The 21,443-nt window shown below is 36.3% G+C and overlaps 1 protein-coding gene and 1 pseudogene across 6 annotated transcripts in view; one reads left to right on the forward strand and one right to left on the reverse strand.

The window, feature by feature from the left end:
• TANC2 (tetratricopeptide repeat, ankyrin repeat and coiled-coil containing 2) overlaps nucleotides 1-21,443 on the reverse strand; it is a 313,462-nt gene that overhangs the window by 77,520 nt on the left and 214,499 nt on the right. For all 6 annotated transcript variants that reach the window (XM_028519226.2, XM_036033534.1, XM_036033532.1 and 3 more), the window contains one exon: nucleotides 3,003-3,284. In XM_028519226.2, the coding sequence (XP_028375027.1) occupies nucleotides 3,003-3,284 (282 nt within the window). The remainder of the gene's footprint in view (nucleotides 1-3,002; nucleotides 3,285-21,443) is intronic.
• LOC114504467 lies at nucleotides 17,362-17,476 on the forward strand (annotated as a pseudogene).

The following is a 21,443-nucleotide window of genomic DNA, read 5'->3' on the forward strand; positions in this document are numbered from 1 at the left end:
AGGAATAAAAGTTAATAGGAAATCGGTGTGCACAGCAAACTTGTGGCAAAACAGGCTCCTGAAATGAGCAGGGTAGGGGAGACAGTGGTTATGTACTGAACAGATGTTTGGGGGCTTGGCAGCTGTTGGCAAATGTCAAACCCAAATAATAACTACACTGAAACTTTTAGTGATAGGAAAATATGGCCTTGTATCAGACCAAGCTTCCCTAACTACTGTACTGAGTATGCTGTAGTTAATGTAATAATGTCTAAATTATACAACAGGTCTATTTTCACAAAATGTTTTTGCTCTTTGTGTGTATGTATTGTGGGGTGGTTGATGGTGGTGGTTGGGGAGACTGAGGGGAGTCAGGTTTGGGAAGGGGTGTAGGCGGAAAGCAAGATGACAGGCTAGTGTCTGCCTTGACAGCTTTTCATAACTTCCCAGGGAAATGACAAGGAGGGGGCGAGCGGGGGGCTGAGTGTCTGTGGGGGAAGGCAGAGCCAGGCAATGCAGTACTGTAGGCTAAACTGCTCACATCTACAGCAGTGCTGCTCAGTGCGGAGGAGGAAGGGCCAGAAGAACAAACGACAGATGACGCAGAGATGGGGGTTGCTCCAAAATTTTCCACTGGTTTTCATTACAACAACTACATCACTGGTATCACTGACTGAGGGCTAGGAGAGCCGGTGGCATTCCAAATAAATGTATCCAAGCTTAATGTAAATTAACCTCTGTAAAATATTAAGCCAACTCTCTATATAGACATCATTCTTATTCTGCTACTGCCAGCAACATTTCAGTGCCAGCTCACACACAAACAGATTAATGCTGAAAACTGCTTGCACTTCACATCAGTCACTTATCTTGACTCTTCTTAAGGACTAGTGGTTTGGTTAAGATGGCAGAGGTAGACTGTAGCTTGGACATCAAGAGATTATAACACAAATTATTTTGTTCAAGGCAACTGCTGGCCCTGGGTAATTCTGATAAATACGTAACCACATATTCTACCTCTTTTGACAACTTTTCAAGTTTTGAAAACTAACTATCAGGCCAAATCTGCAGTCTCAACACATGGACATTTAGCTCAGGAATGAGAGTGGCCAGTTATTTTGGGAGTTCCTCTGGGGATAAAAGGCAATGGATATTAGAATTTAATAAGCTACCTTGAAAGAAACTCTGCTTTGGGGAGCACATGGGCTGTTTGCTATTAACTCTTGCTCTCCCAGACTTTGCAGGGTCGGGGGGACGAACTCCCAGGTACTTCTGCTTTCTGAGAAAGCAGCTCTTCTTGCCCTTGGCACTTATCCTCTGTCATGCATGATTCTACCATTCTGTTATTTGCAAAAGTGACAGAGGAGTCTCAGAGCCATTAGCTATCTGCTTTTCTTCCTGACACTCAAATAGTTAAACTCTTGGCTTACTCAGATAAGTAGTTTGGTGTGATACTTAAGCACTCAAAGAAAAATACTGGAATTGGTGTGGAAAAGTACTTTCAACCATGAAGATGTTCTTAGAGTCACAGAATTTTAGCATAGGAATGAATCTTAAAGATCACCTAGTCCCACTTTCTCATTTTACAAATGAAAAAACTGAGTTTAATGAATTAAAGTAAAATTCTCAAAGTTACAAGTACAGTCAATTTGAGAGTTGGGGATCAAACTCTGGGCTCTTGATGACCATGACACTGTGCCAGCCCACCTCAGACAGTCTTCCTGTGGAAGACTAAGCATGCCATTACTCAGTAATTCTTTCACAGCTATTTTTTACCATACCCTGTAAATAAGGACTCTCGATTCAACCAGTTTTCTTTCTAGACTCTAGTTCTTCTACATATTAGATACCCATAATTTACCTAAGGCAATCTGTCTACTTAATGACATGGGACTACTAATTAATTTCAACAGGCAGTCAGGATGTGTGGTGGATGTTCAGTGAATTCCTGTTGAGTTTCGGCACTGTGCTAGACTCTGTAATGACTATGTTCTCAAACCATTTCTAGTGTTGCTGTTCTGAAAACTCGTGGAGAGCTACACTGAGCTAGACTAACAGCAATAGTTTCATTTTTTTCCCCCTTTTGTTCTCTTATAACTAACAGAAACCAGGTAGACTGGTTCTATACACACAGTAAGTACAGGAATAACATCTATATATTTCCTTTTATCTCCTTTATTCGAGTAATTTCTAACAAAAAGAAGAGCAAAATGGGTAAGAGAATGGCTTCTGAAACCAGATTCCTCAGGCTTAAATTCTAGTTTCACCATTTACTGGTTATGAAACCTAGGAGGCTTGCTGAATGGCTCTAAGCCTCAGATCGCTTATCTATGAGATAAAGACAACTGGACTAACCACACTGGGTTGATGAGGATTGGATAAATCAATTATTTATTAAGCTCTCAGACAGTACCTGGCATTAGGGACCATATGAGTATTTTAAAAATAAATAAACAAGATCCTGATGGTGATGATTAAGCTGTGCCCTGCCTGGGATGAAAGAAGCAAGGACAGATATATGAGATTTCAGCATCTTCTCACAAGAAAGCAGGAGAAACCCTTCAAGGACACAGTGAAGTTCAAGCCCAAGCAGTGCAATACTAACATCAATAGCAAGGAAATGAAGGCCACTAACAGATTGTGCTGGCATGTAACAAGAAGACATGCACACGGGCTAAGTAAAGCTGACAGTGATGGATGCAAACGGCTCTTACAGGCAATTGCTGTAGTCATTTTCCAACGGACAGACTAGCCAAATAGCCAGCAGGGAAGAGTCGTAAATTTGTTTCTGAAAGCTTCCCCCCCGCCCCGCCCCCGCTCCAGTCACACTGAGGTGATTGTTGGATATATGGGTCAAATGTATACAGAGTATTATATTCTTTCCCTCAACTCTGAATTAATGATCCTCACATGCAAGTCAGGTTTTGCAGATCAGAAAACAAAAGGACATGAGACAATATAAACATGTCAGAAAAAAATCCTGGAGCTACAAAGCAAGGAGTTCTTTAAAAAGGAATACGCACGTTTGGGGGAGGCATGTGGGCTGTCCGAGGCGATCTGTCTCATCCGTGTCCCGTGGCAGCTGAGGGCCACAAGCCTGGAGATGATGGCAGTTTTGCCAAACCCAATGTTTCCCACAATCACTACTCCTTGGTTCACGTTGGCATTTGAACTTTGAAGTTGAGCATCTATTTCATGGAAAACCCAATCCCGGCCAACAAATACTGACTCTGTAGTGATGCTGGGCACTTCGAAGAGCAGAGGCTTCAAGGAGATATCTGGAGGTCTATAAGGTGCAAAGCGAACTAGAAGGAACAATAAGAAAACACAGAATTTAGGCCAAGCCATCAACACTGTGAGAAATAAAGAAAAAAAGCACTAACTTAGAGTTACAGTATGATGGTACTCTGGCTTATTCAGAAAATAATAAAACTCTGATTTTGGTTCTACACAGATAAGCAATGGCAGGTGAGTTACAGCCATGTGATACTGTAGTTGACAGAACACAAATACTGTTGAAACAGTAATAATTTATGGAACAGCCAGAAAGTCAGGGTAATATTCAAAATTATTGAACAATGGGGATGGTTAGGCATCAGCAATCGGGATAGATGCACAAGTAGTAAAGAAGCAGGGTCCTTAAGGCCTCGTTCTAAGCCTGGGGATAACCTTTTAGTTGTTGGATTGTGGGGAGGTGCAGAGTTGGAGTTCCCAGGGAGAGACCACTCTGTGGCCAGGCATCCAGATGTCTGATAGCATCAGCTCTTTACCAATGAGTAAAGGTGAATTTCAATATTTAAGAACCAATATGGCCATACCAGTATCTATCTGTCCTATAGAAAGCAAGGTAAAGTTTCTTTAAAAATGCCAATGAAAACAGCAATTCCTTTAAGTTCATGGTGTGTGTGTGTGTGTGTGTAATCTAGTAGGTATATTAAGGGAAGCAAAGTCTCTAAAAGTTCTGATGGTTTAAAAGGTCTTCAAGATGTTAATCAGTGAAGGAAGTAGAAACCAAACTTCCACCTAAAGTCTTTGCACCTGTATTGATTGTATTCATGCCAATTAAAGAAAAAGGTTTTTATTTTGATGGTTGCCAGAGGGGAGGGGTGTCAGGGAATGGGTGAAGAGGTGAGGGAACTAAGAAGTACAAATAGGTAGTTAGAGAACAGCCATGGGGACGTAAAGTGCAGTACAGGAAATGAAGTAGTGGAAGAGCTTACACTCATGACCCATGGACATGAACAATGGTGCGGGGTTTGCCTGAGGGAGTGGGGGGTGCTGGGTGGAGAGGGACAAAGGCAGAACAATCAGGACAGTTGTAATAGCAAAATCAATAAAATGTAATTCCAAAAGTAAATAAATAGAAATTTTTTGGTTTATATATATACCTGTCTTGGGGACAAATCCCTATTGCTTTTCTCAAGATTTTTTTCCTGAGCTTGTATAGTTGTGGGATGTGCTAAGAGCCAGGCATGAGCTCTACTTCCAATATTTGTCTAAAAATGTGTAATAGATGTGACCTAGTGTCAGAGATCAGCCTTCTAATTATATCGATGGTAAAGAGAAGTCCTGCTGACCTCTCTTCTCTGGGTTAAATGCCCCCCAACTATTGTGAGAGTATCTCTAAGGTGTATAATTCTATCTATCTGGAACCAGGTATTTCATTTCTGTATCTTTAACTTAGCACAGTGATTTAACACATAGTAGGTGCCCAATAAAGGGCATACGGAAAGAATCAATTAAAAATAAGGTATGACACTCCCTAAACCCATTTTAAATTTTGGAGAATAAAGACCAGGAGTGGGAAGGGGGTGTGAGCAGGAGAAAAGGAAATCATAAAAGGGGAAATGAGATCTATTTATATTGCTTATATTTTTCTAGAACATAAATTACTTATACATCATAAATGAGACCTAGAAATGGCAGCTTACTTGAGAGAACACACACACATAAGCATGTATGTATGTACATTCTCACTTAAAAATATCTGAAACCCATTAGAATAACTCAGCCTTAAAAATACAACAATTCCAAAAATAGTACAAATAATTTAAAAATATAAAGCTAAACTCTAGTAATGAAAGCAAGTAGCTTCCTTATCAGTTTAAAATGTCTCAAAATTTCACTTTTAAAAAAAGGGCTATGGAGATACAGCTACATGGTCACTTACAATCTCTTTGCCAAAACCTACCCTTTTTAAAATCCATAATTATAATTACAGAGTTTAGTAAAAAAAGTCAGACTTTACTTTTCCATAAATATTCTTTTAAATTCTAGTGTCTTGTAGCTCATAGTGTCTATTTTACTTTTTGTACGCATTATTTTATGAGCTATCAGTCACATACCATAAAATTCACCCCTTTAAAGTATGTAATTTAGTGATTTTTAGTCTACTCCAGCCCCCGGCAACCAGAGACTTTCTCTCTTCACAGATTTGCCTATTCTGGATGTTACACATAAAAGTTACCATGTAATATGTGGCTTTTTGTGTCTGGCTTCTTTCACCTAGCATTATGTTTCTGAGGGTCATTCACGTTGTAGCATGCTTTGGTACTTCATTCATTTTTATTGCCAAATAATATTCTACTGTATGGCTATATCACATTTTGTTTATTCATTTATCAGCTGAAGAACATCTTTGTGGTTTTCACTTTTTGACTATTATGAATCATGCTGCTATGAACATTCATGTGCAAGTTTTTGCATACATGTTTTTACTTGTCTTGGGTATATATGTAGGAGTGGTATTGCTGGATCACATGGAGTTCTATATTTAACTTTTTGAGAAACTGTCAGGCTGTTCTATTTTACTTTTGCTACTTGTTTTTACAAAATACACATTCACTATAGGAAATTTAGGAATAGTAAACAAAGTAATAATTGTATTCCCACTAGCTAGAGAGAATCACTATTCACATGTATTGAGTTTTGTCTGTACCATATACACTTATTTTAAAAACAAAAAATGGGATCATTCGATACTGTTTCATAATCTGCTTTTATCACTTTGCAATTCCAGAGTTTTGAAAAAGGTGATTCTGTCAGACTTGCCAGCTTCATGGTTGCTTCAGCGGAGGGACTGATTCTTACAGTGCCTCATTCCACCATTTTCCATGATGTGTGTGTTACTTGACAGCAGGGGGCTGCTAACCACTCATGGGATTTCCTGGGTATCTGGGTGCCCTTACTGGGTAGACCCCTAAACACACATGCTGAGCTCTGGCTGAACAGTCACAGGGCTCCCAGGGAGGAAGGGGAAAACAATGTGTCAGTTGGCTTGAGATAAGTCTAGTTAGGCCTCTCTAATAGAGAGACCTAAGGTCACACAGAATTTAGGGAACACAGGACTGATTTCAGAACTAGAATGAAAACCTATTCTGACTCTGAAATCTAGGGTTTTTTTTTTTCCCATCATGTTATGTTACAACTGTTCTATAGGATGTCAGTATTAAATGTTAAAGTGACATGAGTTCTCCCACTGATGATCAGAATTGATAGGCTTAGCTGACATGTGAGACTATCTTCCATCTCCTTTAGCTTTCCTGTGCTTCCCTTTAGGAACTGCATGTTTTGCTGGAGATGACCTTTCCAGAAGGAGAAAAGCTACTCAGAGACCCTCAGTCACCCTCTGAACTAACTTACCTCTTCATGTCTGAGATTATTTTGTGCATCAGAAAGGGCTTTCATGAATACAACTAATGCCAATTTATAATATGGAGTAAGTATAGACTCAATTTGAATGCTTAACTTTTGGGGGAAAATTCTATTAATGTAACTTGTTCTCATGTTGATATAATCTCTCATATTTTATTCTACCGAGAAAGCTTTGACATTTAAAAAGTTATTTTAAAAAATTTCTAAAAATGTAGTCGATTCACAAAAACCTCAAGGGAAGAACAGATAAAATTAGCCCAGTACCATATGGTAAAACAACTACAGATACCAAGAACAGCTTAGAAATAATTTCTGTACCTTCAAAACTAAGGCTTTTGTCAGATCAGTGTGATAAAAAAAAAAGCCATACTTCTTATGTACCAAGAGTAAATTTGGGGCATATGTATAAGAAAGCACTTTGGCCTGTATTGTAGGACATGTAAGCAATGAATATTCTCTGTGAAGTTCATATTCCTAAATAAATGTTTCTTTGTTTGGAATATCAACTGGCTTCCAAGAGATTTCAAAGTCAGAAACTAGTGAAACAATCCAGTGAGAAATTACCACTGCAATACAGCTGAGCTAAGGGAGAAAGATGAGCTGATCCATACCATCTAATAACAGGTGTGGCTTTCTCACCCCTGGAGCTCAGGAAATGGTAGTCCCAGGGTTGCAACAGAGCAGGAAGGCCATCCCATCTTTCTCAAAATATGCCAATAAAGTATATTGTAATTAACTTAGAAATTTTGTAACAAATAATGGGTAAAGACATGGGTAGATGGACAGACATGTGACAACATAGTAAAATGTGAATGATATAATCAAGGTGGTGAGTATATGAGTGTTTATTGCAGAATTCTTTTATTATTTTGTATATCTGAAAATTTTCCTAATACAATGTTGAAGGGAAAAACAGGGAAAGGGAAAACATTACAATAGGGCACACAAATAAGACAAACTTTGGAAAGCAGTTTTAAAAAGGGATTTAATAACCACTCCAGGCTCAGAGCAGTTTGTTATCTCTTCAATGCAAATTAGGCTCACAGCAGACAAATGAATTCTCTCTAGGAAACAGTCTCGTGAGACTTCCAATAAGTATAATTACGTATCTAGGCTTATAGAGAAAACTGACCTTTATTAGCTAAGGCAAAGAGTAAACATTTAAAAAACAAAAGTGCACTAAGGCTAACAGATCAGCTTGCTCAAATGCAAATATAAACAGCTGCTGCAAGGGGAAAAGGGGAAGTGGGGAAATGGGGGAAAAGAGGTCTAACTGGATTTAGTCTAAAGCATATTTACTCATGGGAAACAACCGTGAATCATCTTAAAAGAAGCCAGTCACAGGACTGGCTGGAGAAAGGGCTGTGTGTCACTCAGCCAAGGTCTGGTGCAAACAGGAGCAGAGCTGTATTTCCTCACATTCTTCCATAATGACTATACAGTCTAGCCTGGAAGCACCTCTGTTCCTCAGAACAAAAGATAACTTTTTAGAGTTCATGCCATGCATGCTATTTTCTACACAAAGCAGAAGAAAAACACATGTGCTTCAGACAAAACCTGGTATCATATTAGCACTGAAGATGAGTAAAAAAAAAAAAAGCTTATTTTTTTTTCTTAAGAAATACTTAAACCATATGTCTACTGAATTTCTAGAAGGTTCACTCTCCCATTTACTGGAGTCAAATCTCTTTAGTGTCTTGTTTATTCTTGGTACTCTGGAATATGACAATAGTAAGCAGCTATTCCTACCTCTGGAAATGAGTTTTTGAAGAATGTAAAGCAATTTGAAGCAGGACATAAAGAACAATCTACACATGATATGGTCATTCCAGATAACTTCTGTTAAAAAAAAGATTAAATAAAGCAGGATCACTTCTTGGGTCAGCAGGGAAACACAGCATAAAGTGGGTAAAACTGTGGACTCAGAGCCGGGTGCCTCAGTTTGTATCCTGTTTATTACTTATTAGCCGTGTGACCTTAGGATAGTTACTTATGTTCTTGATATCTCAGTTCTTATTATTTTAGAATTAGGTATAACAATGATTCTGTGAAGATTAAATGAGTTAATGCATGCAATGGGCCTAGGACAGTGTTTGATTGTCAACTGTTAGCTGCTCACTAGCCACACTATCAAGCCAACAAAAGACATCAGTGTGACCATAATCACCACACTCCAACACACAGAATATCGAGAACATGGTGGGAGGGACCCAAATCCCCCAGAATTTATTGATAAAAATTTTTGTATTTATTCTTATATGTTTCAACTTTCTGATGCATCACACCTATCAAGACTTTTTTCCATTGCTCACAACAGTTTTTGACCTCGTTGATTTCAACACCTTTTAGTGCTTCTGCCTTTTTTTGTTTCACCTCTTCCACATCAGCAAAACGGGCCCTTTAAGGAATTGTTTCATCCAGAAACAAAAAAAAAAGTCACTCTAGGACAGATCACATGACTAGGAAGGGGGGGGCACGGGGTTCTTGTTGTTTTTGGTCAAAAGCTGCTCAACACTTAGCATGGTGTGGGCAGGGGTGCTCACAAATCACCCATCATGAAATGGGCAAATAGGTTGAAAAAATCTTCAAAAAATTTCACTGAAGCCAAACACAGCTTCTCACAACATTGCCAGCTGCTACACTGATACAGATGGGTTCCTAGAACACTCACCTAGCCTTGGAAGCCTGTACTATAAGGGGCCTGCCTCCAGAAGATAATTCTTTATTTGGCATTCCCTCTTGTATATACTGACTCTAAACCCACTTCTCTTTAAGGCTTCTGACTTACCTCCCTTCTTCCTTTCACCATCCATTGTTTTGAAAGAGTCATGCTTGCTATCTTTGCTTCCTTAGCAAGAACTCCTCCCATTTGCTCTTCTGAAGTGGTTTTGGTTAAAGTCACTGAACATGTTCTGAATGTTAAGTCCAATAATTTATTTTCAGTCTTCATGCTTTTTAACCATTCCTCAGTACTTAACACTTTTAAATATCCCCCACTTTTTGAAATACATTCCTTTCTTGGGCTTAAGATGACATTTTCTTCTAGCTCTTTTTTGGGCCCTTTCCTCCTGATGTATCTTTTAATGATTCCTCCTCTTCTACCCATCCCTAAAATATTGCCATTCCTAGGTTACCTCATGTAAACAGCCAGCAAATGTATGCATCTGACATGATCACATCAACCCCTACACTTCTACCCTCATATCTCAACTCACCCTACCACAATCACCCAAACTATTAATTCCCTATTCACTACTACAATTCTTGTCATATGGAATGTATATTCAATAACACTTAATAAGTGAACCCATGAATGAAACAGTTAATATAGATTTTCCATTCTCAACTGCAGTGAAGTGTGGATAGACTTCATTTTATTAGAACAGGAAGGCTTGGGGGAGTAAGTTATAGGATGCAAACCCAGGTCTTTGAAAATCACTGCTCTGTACTATGAAAATAAAAGGAAATAACTCATTTTTTTAGCCACCTTTCAGGGATACAGTCCTGTTTGAAGGCTACTGTCATAAACATTAAATAACAAGAAAGGGAAGAAAAACTGTTATTTTTTCCAGCTCTGAGCATATCATAAGCAAAGCCCAGATGCTGGCCAAGGCACCACAAAGAACAGCATTACAACAGGAAGTTAGGGGGAAAAAGGAAATGTGCCTTAGATAAAGTGTCCAGAGAGGGCAGGATAGATTTTTTTTTAAAGACTATTTTTCCTTTTTTAAAGAAAAGTTACTGAGAAGGCTGGATTCACATACATTCATTTGGGTAACTAAGATCTTACTAATGTGAAATTTATTGTTGTGAAAAAATGACCACATTCAATTCTTCATTACTATGGGTACAATATGTATTTTAGCTTCTAGACAGCATAATTCTAACTACCAAAACAATCATTTTCTAATTAGAGATGGATTTATGATCTGGTCACTTCACCTATTAATTTTCTTTTAAAAAACGAATTGAATTTTCACTTCTGGTCAAGATGGAATGACAAGATTTACCCTCCCACCTAAGACAACCCCAAAACAAACAAATCTCTGAATAAAATACAGGAAATAAAGGTTTTCAAGACACTAGACAAAGGCAATGAAAAATAACGATCCCTGAGAGTTGGAAAACAAATGAGGCAAACCCTATGCCCACTTATTCCCTTGAGGAAATTTCTAAGCGGCCATGGTATGGGGAAGGAGAACCCAGTTAGAGTCTGGCTGACTCCCTTAGTTGAGGAGATGGAACTGAGAATCCAGGGAGACTAAGACGGCAACTCTTAAAAGGACAGCGCACTGGGAAGAAGAGAGCTGTACAGAAGTAATTCTGAAGAGCTGAGGATGCATAACCCTTGAGTAATTAACAGAGTACTGATTAGCACATGTGTATAAGAAAACCACCCAAGACAAGGAAAAGACCTATACGAGAAAATTAGAGAGAAAAGCATTCAGTGCTTATGTTAATGGTGCCTCACAATTTACATGACAGTGGGCTGAATATTGAGAAAGGTCTTGTCTCAGTACTACAGAATAATGATGCCTGTAATAAATACTGTTCTGGTCTTATTCAACAAATTTTAAAGGCAAGATGCAAAACTAATCACACTGTTTCCAAATAACTTAATATTCCAGACAGAAGATGAATAATATTTATAGGAATACAAAAATATCCAACACCCACCGAGGTAGAATTCACAATGTCTGGCATCCAAACAAAGATGATCAGTCATGCAAAGCAGCAGGAAAATATCAACCATAATTAGGAAAAAAATCAGTCAATTGAAATTGAACCAAAAACTGACAGAGATGTTAGGATTAGCAGAGAAAGATATTAAAACAGTGACTATATTCAAAAGTATGAACACAGAAGATAAAAAAGACCTAAATTTAACTTTTGGAGAAAAAAAACTACATCAGCAATGAAAAACACACTACATGGCATTAATGACAATTCAACATTATGGAAATGACAATTCGACATCACTCATAATGACATTATGAGTGACCTTCCTGGAAGAGATGGAAATAAAAACTACCCAAAATAAACACACAGGGAGAAAAGAATCCTCTGAAATAAAAAGAGCATGCTCAAACTGCGGGACAACTCCAAGTGGCCAAACACAAGTGTGACTGAAGGTGGGGGCAAAGACAATATATTTAAGGAAATAATGGATAGCTATGGTATTTCCAAACTTGATGAAAACTATAAACTCACTGATCCAAGAAGCTCAATGAGCCCGAGCATAAGATATATGAAGAAAATGACACCAAGGTATGTTGTAATTAAACTGCTCAAAACAAGTGATAAAGATAAAAGTCTTAAAAGCACCCAGAAAATAAAAAGACACAGTAAGAACAGAGGAACAAAGCTAAAAATGACAGCATATTTCTTCTCAGAAACAATGTAAATGAAAAGGCAGTAGACCTACAACTTTAAATTACGAAAGGGAAAAACCTGTCAACCTACAATTCTATACTCAGTGAAAATGTCTTTCAAAAATAGTGATAGAATCATTTTCCAGCTTTTATATGTCTGAAAAATTCTTCATCACCAACAGATCCACAATACAAGTAATGTTAACAAAAAAAGTCCTTCAGGCAGAAGAAAACTGCCATCAGATTGAAACATGGATTAACACAAAGAAATGAACTGTACCAGAAATGGTGACTACATGGATTACTATATAACATTTTTTCTTGTTTAAAAAAATCTTAAAAAGATAACTGATTTTATATGGTGAGGTTTATAACATTTATATAAGTAAAATTTCTGACAACAGTAACATAAATGCTGGGAAGAGTGAAATAAAAACAGACTATTGCAAAAAACAGTTCGCATAACAGTCTTTTAAAAAAAGACTTTATTTATTTTTAGAGAGAGGGGTAGGGAGGGAGAAAAAGAGGGAGAGAAACAACAGTGTGTGGCTGCCTCTTGCATACCCCTTTTACTGGGGACCTTGCCCACAACCCAGGCATGTGCCCTGACTGGGAATCGAACTGGCGATCCTTTGGTTCATAGGCTGACACTCAACCCACTGAGCCACACCATCCAGGGCCACATAACAGTTTTGAGACTGCTACCATTATAGACCCAACTTGCAAGGCTGGCCCTTATCTGAAGTCTGGGAATGTGAATTTCAAGAGGATTCCCATCATTCCCAGAACTAATAAGAGTGAATCACTGTGCCTAAATTGTTTGTACAAACAATATAGTTTATGCTGAACACCTGCTTTTCTTTTGGGTGTCTGAAATTTTGGTATATTTTAGGCAAGGGGGTCTATACAACCAGACCACAGTAAAAATCTTGGGCACTAAATCTCTAATGAGCTTTCCTGTAGACAACATTTTACATGTATTGTCACAGTCATTGCTGGAGGAATTAAGTGCATGCTGGGTGATTTCATTAAGAGAGGATACTTGGAAGCTGTGTCTGGTTTCCTTCAGACTATGTCCCCATGTACCTTTTCCCTTTGCTGGTTTGGTTTTGTATTCTTTCACTGTAATAAAGTACAACTATGGGACTAACTCTATCCTGAGTCCTCTGAGTCCTCCTAGTGAATCATTAGACCTGGGGGACACCCCTAACACAAGCATTGTAAAAGCTTTATGCTAGACATAAAATGGTATAACTTGAGGGTACACTGTAATAAAATAAACCTATATACTAAAAATAATAAAGCCACCAGGTACCCAAACCAAAACAACATGAGGAGTATAGCTAATTAACTAAGAACATAATATAGACTCATAGAAATACTAAATTCAAAAAAAGGGATAAGGGAAATGCAAGAAAAATGGAAAGCAAATATTAAAATGAAAGACTGAAAACTACCCAAATAAAATTCAAATAAATGCAAATGTTGTAAATATTTCAATTAAAAGAGTAGATAAAAAAATATGCTACCCAACTGTATGCTACCTATGAGAAACTCACTTTAAATATAAATATACAAGTAGGCTGGAAAGTATAGAGAAAGATATCATCATGCTAATGCAAATTGATAGAAAGTTGGAATGGTCATATTAACATAAGACAAAGTAGATTTCAGAAAAAAGGAACTCATTAAGGATAAAGAAGACTATTTCAAAATGATCAATGAATCAATTCATCAAGAAGACATAACAATGCTAAATATTTATGCACCTAATAAGAGAGCTATAAATACACGAAGCAAAAACTGTGAAGAGACATAAAGAAATCCACAATTATCATCAGAGATTTCAATATCCCTTGAGAAAACAAGTAGAAAATCAGCAATATATAGAAGCCTTGAACAATCAACTGATTTGACCTATTTGAAATATCAAGAACTGCCTACCACAAAATTGAGGATTCTTTTTGGTTGTATATAAAACATTTATCAAGACAGACTGTATTTTGGCTCATAAAAGTTCTAGAACTATTTCATCTTGCATAAAGGAAACTTTATACCCATTAAACAGCAACTTCCCATTTCCCTCTCTCCTCAGGCCCTGGTATCCATCATTGTGCTTTGTGGTTCAATTAGTATGACTACTGTAGATACTTTATTTATTAAAAAATATTTTATTTATTTATTTCTAGAGAGGGGGGAAGGGAGGGAGAAAGAGAGGGAAAGAAGCATCAATGTGTGGTTGCCTCTCATGAGCTCCCCACTGGGGACATGGCCCGCAACCCAGGCATGTGCCCTGACTGGGAACCGACCCTCTGGTTTGCAAGCTGACACTCAATCCACTGAGCCATACCAACCAGGGCATAGATACTTTATATAAGCAGAATCATATGGTATTTGTCCTTCTGTGACTGGCTTATTTCATTTAGCATAATGTTCTCAAGGCTTGTCTGTGTTATAACATATGACAGCACTTCCCTCTTTTAATGCCTGAAAAGCATTCCATTTTATGAATATGCCACATTGTATCCATTCATTCATCAATGAATCAATGGATGTTTAGGTTGTTTTTACCTATTCATTATTGTGAATAATGCTGCAGTGAACAAGGGAGTGCAAATATCTCTTCAAAATCCTGATTTCAATTCTTTTGGATAAATTCCTAGATGTGGGATTGCTGGATCTAATCTAGTTCTAGTTTTAATTTTTTAAGGAACTACCATACTGTTTTTCATAGCTGCTGCACCATTTTACATTCCTAGTTAACAGTGCACAAGAGTTCCAGTTCCATGTCCTCGTCAACACTTAATATTTTCTGGGGTTTTTTTTTGATGCCTTTTTTTTTTTTGACAATGACCATTCTAACAAATGTAAGGTGATATCTCATTGCTGGTTTCATCTGCATTTCCTTGATGATTATTCATGTTGAGCATCTTTTCATATACCTGTTGGTCAACTGTATGTTTTCTTTGGAGAAATGTCAATTTACATCCTTTGCCCATTTATTAATCAAACTATTTTTTTTGTTACTGAGTTGTAGGAGTTCTGTATATATTTTCAGATATTAACTCATCAGTTATGTGGTTTGCAAATATTTTCTCTCATTCGGTAGGCTGCCCTTTTACTCTCTTTTTAAGTACTTTAAAATATGGATGACAAAGTAATATATTTCAATTATTAACTACTTTACTTTTGGGTTGTAGATAACTTTCACATTAAAGTTCAACTTTCTCCCCTTATCTTGAATGTAATTTAATATTTATTTCTCACTTCTTTCTCCCCAGTTATGGTTCAGTTAACGCAGCTAAAGACACTGAGTTGCTGTCAGTGACTCCATATGGAAAATGGCCTTATTATACAATTTATTGTGTTAATTTTCAACTAACATAGAAGTAATTTTAGTCTCTGTTTTTGAATGAATTAATAAAATTCATTAAGCACTGTCTAAGTACTTTCTCATACATTATCTTAGTATATCTGCTCCTTTAGTTCTTACTTATCACATGTTCTTTTCATCATCAATCTGGCAGTGATCATTTTTATTTTTATTCTTACTTTTTAATCCTTACCAAAGATATACTTTTATTGGCTTTTAGAGAGAGAGGAAGGGAGAGAGAAACATTGATTTGAGAGAGGAACATCAACTGGTTGCCTCCCATATGCTCCCTAACCAAGGATCGAACCCAGAAGGTAGGTATGTGCCCTTACTGGAAATTGAATCTGCAACCTTTTGGGGTATGGGATTTGGTGTATGGGATAATGCTCCAACCAAGTGAGCCACCTGACCAGGGCAGTGTCCATTTAAAAAAATTCTTTAGCTTTTTATATGTAACAGTACAGTAAATTTTAAAGGTAATAACAAACCATAACCTGTCTTGTCCAAAAGTACATTTTTATTTTTCTAGATTCTGTACTAGGTAAGAATGATAGTAATGATAACTATAAGACAGAGAAGTGACATTACTGCATTTTAGAAAGATTAATTTGGCAATCTGGCATTAGCTATTAGAATATGGAAAGACCAGAGTAGGGAGACAAACTAATTAGCCATATTGAGAATGGATAACAGGGAAGAATGTCAGACATTCTGAGCAGAACCCTCAGGGTGATATAAGTGGCTGGATATAGAAGATAATGAAGATAGTGACTCAAATCTGACCCCAGGACTTGAAGTTTGAATGAGAGTAAATCTGGGGTACTATTAACAGAAACAAAAAAGTAGAAGCTGTTCTGGACTAATGAATCACTGTGGTGGTCTCTCTGATCATAGCTCCTGCTGAAAAAACAGCTATCTGGCAATTCGTTTTTATATGCAACTCTGTTTCCCATCACTAACACCCCATTGTACTGAGTATCTACAACAAACCACTGTATTGTAATTATTATATTGCTTGTTGCTTTTTATATTATATTGTCTATGACATAGTATAGCATGGTGTTTAAGAGCACAGGCTCTGGAATCTGCCAGATATAAAATGAATCCTGGCACTCCAATTACTAGACATGTAACCTTAAGCAAGTTATTTAACTTCTTTAAGTCCCCAGTTCCCTTACTACTGTACTTACATCAAAGGGTTGTGAGGATTAAATAAGAATATATTTAAAGCTCTTAGCACATGTCTATAAAGCATAGCATTCAAATAAATGCAAGCTATCACTTTCGTATCTGTTTGAAAATGTCTCATTCTTAACATTTGTCTTAGTGTTTAAGAAGTCCAGTGTATTCTATTAATGCAGGGATAAAAAAGGGGAAAGGTTTATTTTACTCTGGAAAATAACATTCTCAGTCCTTCAATAACTTGCATATTGAATTCCAGCTTTCTGACATCGGTCTTACAGGACAACATTTTTTGAGAACAATTTGAGGTCATTGCTGAGTGGAATTTTCAGGAAGGGAACAAAGATATTTGGAAAACAGTAAAAGAAATAGGGAAAATTCAACTCTCCCAAACAGTGCCACTTTTACATGTTTCCTCACATTTAATACCACAAAATATAGAGGAAATATAAAAACAGTAAAGCTTTTCAAATGTGAAACATTTGATAAAATAATTATATAACTATGTCAACATAATTTTGTGCTATTGGATTATTGGCCTTGAAGGTGAGACCTAAGATTTATTTTTATTGGCACATCAAAACTGGTTAATTACTTGAAATTTAAGATTAAACATTTTAAGTGAACTCTCAGTGCTGAAACAGCTATGGTCCTACAAAGGAAATCTTGCAGCTCTCTATTTTATTAGTATCTTGGGAAGTTATCCCACACAAAAATTTTATATACTATAAAACTGGAAAACTTAGATCATCCCACTGAATCAAAAAAATGTTTTGCAAAATATTACCTAAGTGTTTAGTGATCTCTTCTTGGCCTTTTGGCTAAGATCAAGTATAGTATCTGTTCTTATCAGTAAGTTTAGTGACATTATGGCTACTTGAATGAGATTTAGTTACTTTTGGAGAAAATAACGATAGAAAGATCATTATTTTTCTATTTAGATTAGATAGAAACGGGAAACTAGATAAACTGGCTTAATGGTTGGTTATTTTTTTTTATTGCACTTGCATTTAAAAATATTTCCCATGATTTATTCTTACGGAATTAGATATCATAATTAGAATTTCTTTCATGTTACTTCACAGCCCTTTTTTAGTGTTATTTAATGCAAGAGGTCAATATGTGCCTGTTAGAAGACCATGCGCTCTATAGTCTTGTGGTGGAACTTTGTTGTATATTAACTATTGTTTAGGTTTTCAGAACTTAAGAAGTTTGCCAAATAAGGTTAGCTTATATAAAAACCAGATTTATGCATCTACATGGATCTACTTTAACAAGTAGTGATCTGTTTTAAAAAAAATCACAGCTAGACTACTCCAAAAAGCATAAATTATTTTCTAGCAGACATTTCAAGACATTCAATTTGAGTACTACATTTTCAGATTTTAGGGTGCTTTGCAAAAGAGCTAACTGGGGGAGAGAGGATCAATCTCATACCAGTAAAGGTTATAATCTACCCATCTAATATTTATATAGGCAGTTATGTGCATGCAACCTCATCTCTGGATTTTGAATTTACCTAAAAATATTTAATCTTGTAAAAATAAAACAATGAACAAAGAGATGGAAAATACTGATGGAAATAGTCCCTTGTAAATGTGAGAGCCAGCCGGGCAACGATCAAAATGACTAAGCAACCTCAGGGATGTGTGACTCAGTGGGCTATTGCAAGAGTATTAGCTTCATGACATGCATCTTAGTCATCCTCATAAAGGATTCATTGTTTTGGAAAGTAGGACTCACAAATGGTGTGAAATGCTGATTTTATTTGATAAAAATTGAGCTCTTGCTTTGACAAAGCCAAGTTAACTGTGGCAGGGTCAATTTCACATAAATTCTGCCAATGAGTCAGACTATGATTTGCACATACACACTCCAACCTAGGATTTATTAAGGCAGCTATTAACTAAATCCAGTGTCTGTAAATGGCCATTTATATAATGGGATTTAGTAAAAGCCCTAAGCAAACCAACATATTTTGATAAATAAGTTTTAATTGTAAATGTGTAATCTCTTCAAAAAGAACAGTGTAATTATAATTTAATATCAGGAAAGTTAGTCTTATCATTAATAATCTGTTAATTTGCCCCAAGTAGCCTCTATTCAAAGTCATTATGTTCTTTTGCTTTGTGTGTTTTAACTCTCCCTGCTTCCTTTTATATATTCCATCATAAGGTATATTACATTTACCCATAAAAAACCAACAACCTCTTCCTTCTTTTTACTAGGCAGCAAAATTAGTTTGTCTTCCTCTGTGGAATAAGAGATTCCATTAAGACGGTCAGAAAGAGTGAGAGGTTTCAGGTGGATAATTTCTAGCATAACTCTATATTAACACAATGATGATTACATTTTAAAAAATGGACCCCCAAATAATTTTAAAAACAGAAGTTAAAAACTTTAATAAGATTTCAAATTAATATCTGTCAAGGACATTAGGCTTTGGGACCAGAAAAGGCACTTGTGGAAGGTTAGCCAGTTATATACTCTGCACTAGTATACAGTCTTCTGTAACTATTTTACCATTAAAGCTCAAGCTCTCAGATGGCTGAGAACTGGGAATCTAGAACAGTGACTTGCTGCAATGGGATCTTGGACAGTGCACTTAGGTGACCTTGTCTCCACTGCTGGGCTGGGTCTCTAGAAACATCAGTTTTGGTAGAACAGCTGCTCAAAACAGCTGTCTTAAGAAGTAAAAAAAAAAATTTTACTAATGAAGCAAATGTTAATGTTAATACCCCACTTGAAGAATCAAATTCTAGCTCAGATGTTACCCCAGCAATTTCGTTTCAGCAGTCAAGCCACTACCATTATGATCAAACAATTGCAGTTACTATTAAGGTAACTGTTAAGTAAATGTATGCTTGTACTCTTAAACCATGTTCATGAACAACTTCTAACCAATTCTTAAACTACACTTTCTCGCATTCTGTAAACAGACTAGTATAGTCCCTAAAGGCATAAACCTTATCTTTAATGACAACTGTATCCTCTGAACCAGTGGTTCTTAAAACGTGAGGACCCCCCTGGGGTTCTCAAGATACTTTCAGGGTGTCCACAAAGTCCAAAAGACAAATATATAATTTGTCTTTTTCCATTCTCCTTCTCTGATAGTGTACAGTGGAATTTTTCAGAACTCACATGATGTTAACACATAATGGGTCTACTATTGTTTTTTAAAAATGACATATTTAAAATTTTTTTCAGTTTTATTTCTAATATGGTAAATATCAACAGCTGTAACTCACATAAACACAAGCTTTTTAGGGTCCTCAATTTTTTAGTGTACAAAGGGGTCCTGGAACCCAAAATATCTGAAAATCACTTCTCTAAATGGAACAGTGCAACACTGCCTGTGTGAAGTGCCCAGTGAATGCTCGCCGCCTCTTTACACATATATGCAAGGAGTATTGTTTCAGATAATCTCTATACTTGGAATCAGTAACTTTAGTACTTACTGGATACAGATCTAGAATCATTTAAAACCAGAATTGTGATTAAAAAACTATTTCATGACTTGTTTGATAATAATTTGAAATATAAAAAGATATACCTCTAATGTGTAAAGATATATGTTAATTTATACTATAAAAGGTTTTCAAACACTTTACTGTTTTGGGGGATAAAGTTGTTTTACTTCAACCATAACCAGAGGAAGAAAAATATATAAAACCGAAAAATGACTGCAATTTGTATGTTCCTTTAGACAAAATTAGAAAGCATGATATACTATGTTTTTTAAAAAATGCTAGGATGCTTGGAAAACAGTATGATTCAATTTCTACAATGAAATGCAATGTTTTAGATATAATGAACACAGTTACACGGAGCTTCCAAGCAGGTCTGTGGCAACATGAGGAAAGTCTGTCCAAGTGTGCTTTCTCTTCTTATTAATGTGTTTTAAGTCATATTGTAAGCCACAAAGTGCATTTAAACAGTAATCAAGATAACATGTTATTCTTTGAGGGAAAATTATTGCCCAGGGCCTCAAAGTTCTAAATTCAAGTATGTTTATTTTAAAAGGGAAAATATAGCTTAGCAAACATCCAGTATCTTATGGATTAAAACACTCATCTGGATGGCATGTACTCACCATTTAGATTGCTGAAAGGAAAACTCTTAAAAGAAAAGACAATTTTAAGGAACTGAAACTCTAATATCACAGTACCATTATCAATGGACAAATTCCATCTTTAAGTATTAATGTAAACAATAAGTTGAGATACTATCTGTAAAGGGTATAAAATTAGTTTTGTTTGGGATGAATTATATAGGCAGAGAGCTTCCTAAAGACTTAAGTACTCTTTGAAAAAAGTCTTTGGATGTACTTTGGTTTTACCGAATGTTTAGACTGAAGTTCAATGTAATGGAAAAGGTCTTCTGTGGTGTTCTAGATGCAACAGATATCTGTGTGTAAACATCAAGCTCACTAACATGGCAACTGTCAAAGACCTTACAAATCTTTAGATACTAGAAGTGGAAATGTCCTATCAAGTATCAGTAGAATCCAACATGAAGAGTTGTCAAAAGCACACAGCTAAAACCTGTTAATTTTGTTTTCTATGCACTATAAAATCCATTATTCATTGACTAGCAAATCAGAAAATAAAATCAACAATGTCAGTATGTTTTACAGAAATGAGATGTATGGTGATGCCAATGTGGCAGATTTTAATGAAATTTGAAGGTCTGTATAGCTCAATAGTTGCATCCAATCTTCTTTACGATAGCTATGCATTTGGTCTTGGAACAGATCATTGATTTAGTCTTTCAACTAAATGTATTCAGGCTTTGGATATAATCAACCTACCAACACTAAAGTAGTAGTTGACATAATACCACTTTCTGGGCAGGAAATACACAATTGCATATACTAAGTAACT

Source organism: Phyllostomus discolor, chromosome 8, assembly GCF_004126475.2.
Source record: "Phyllostomus discolor isolate MPI-MPIP mPhyDis1 chromosome 8, mPhyDis1.pri.v3, whole genome shotgun sequence".
NCBI classification, from domain to species: domain Eukaryota; kingdom Metazoa; phylum Chordata; class Mammalia; order Chiroptera; family Phyllostomidae; genus Phyllostomus; species Phyllostomus discolor.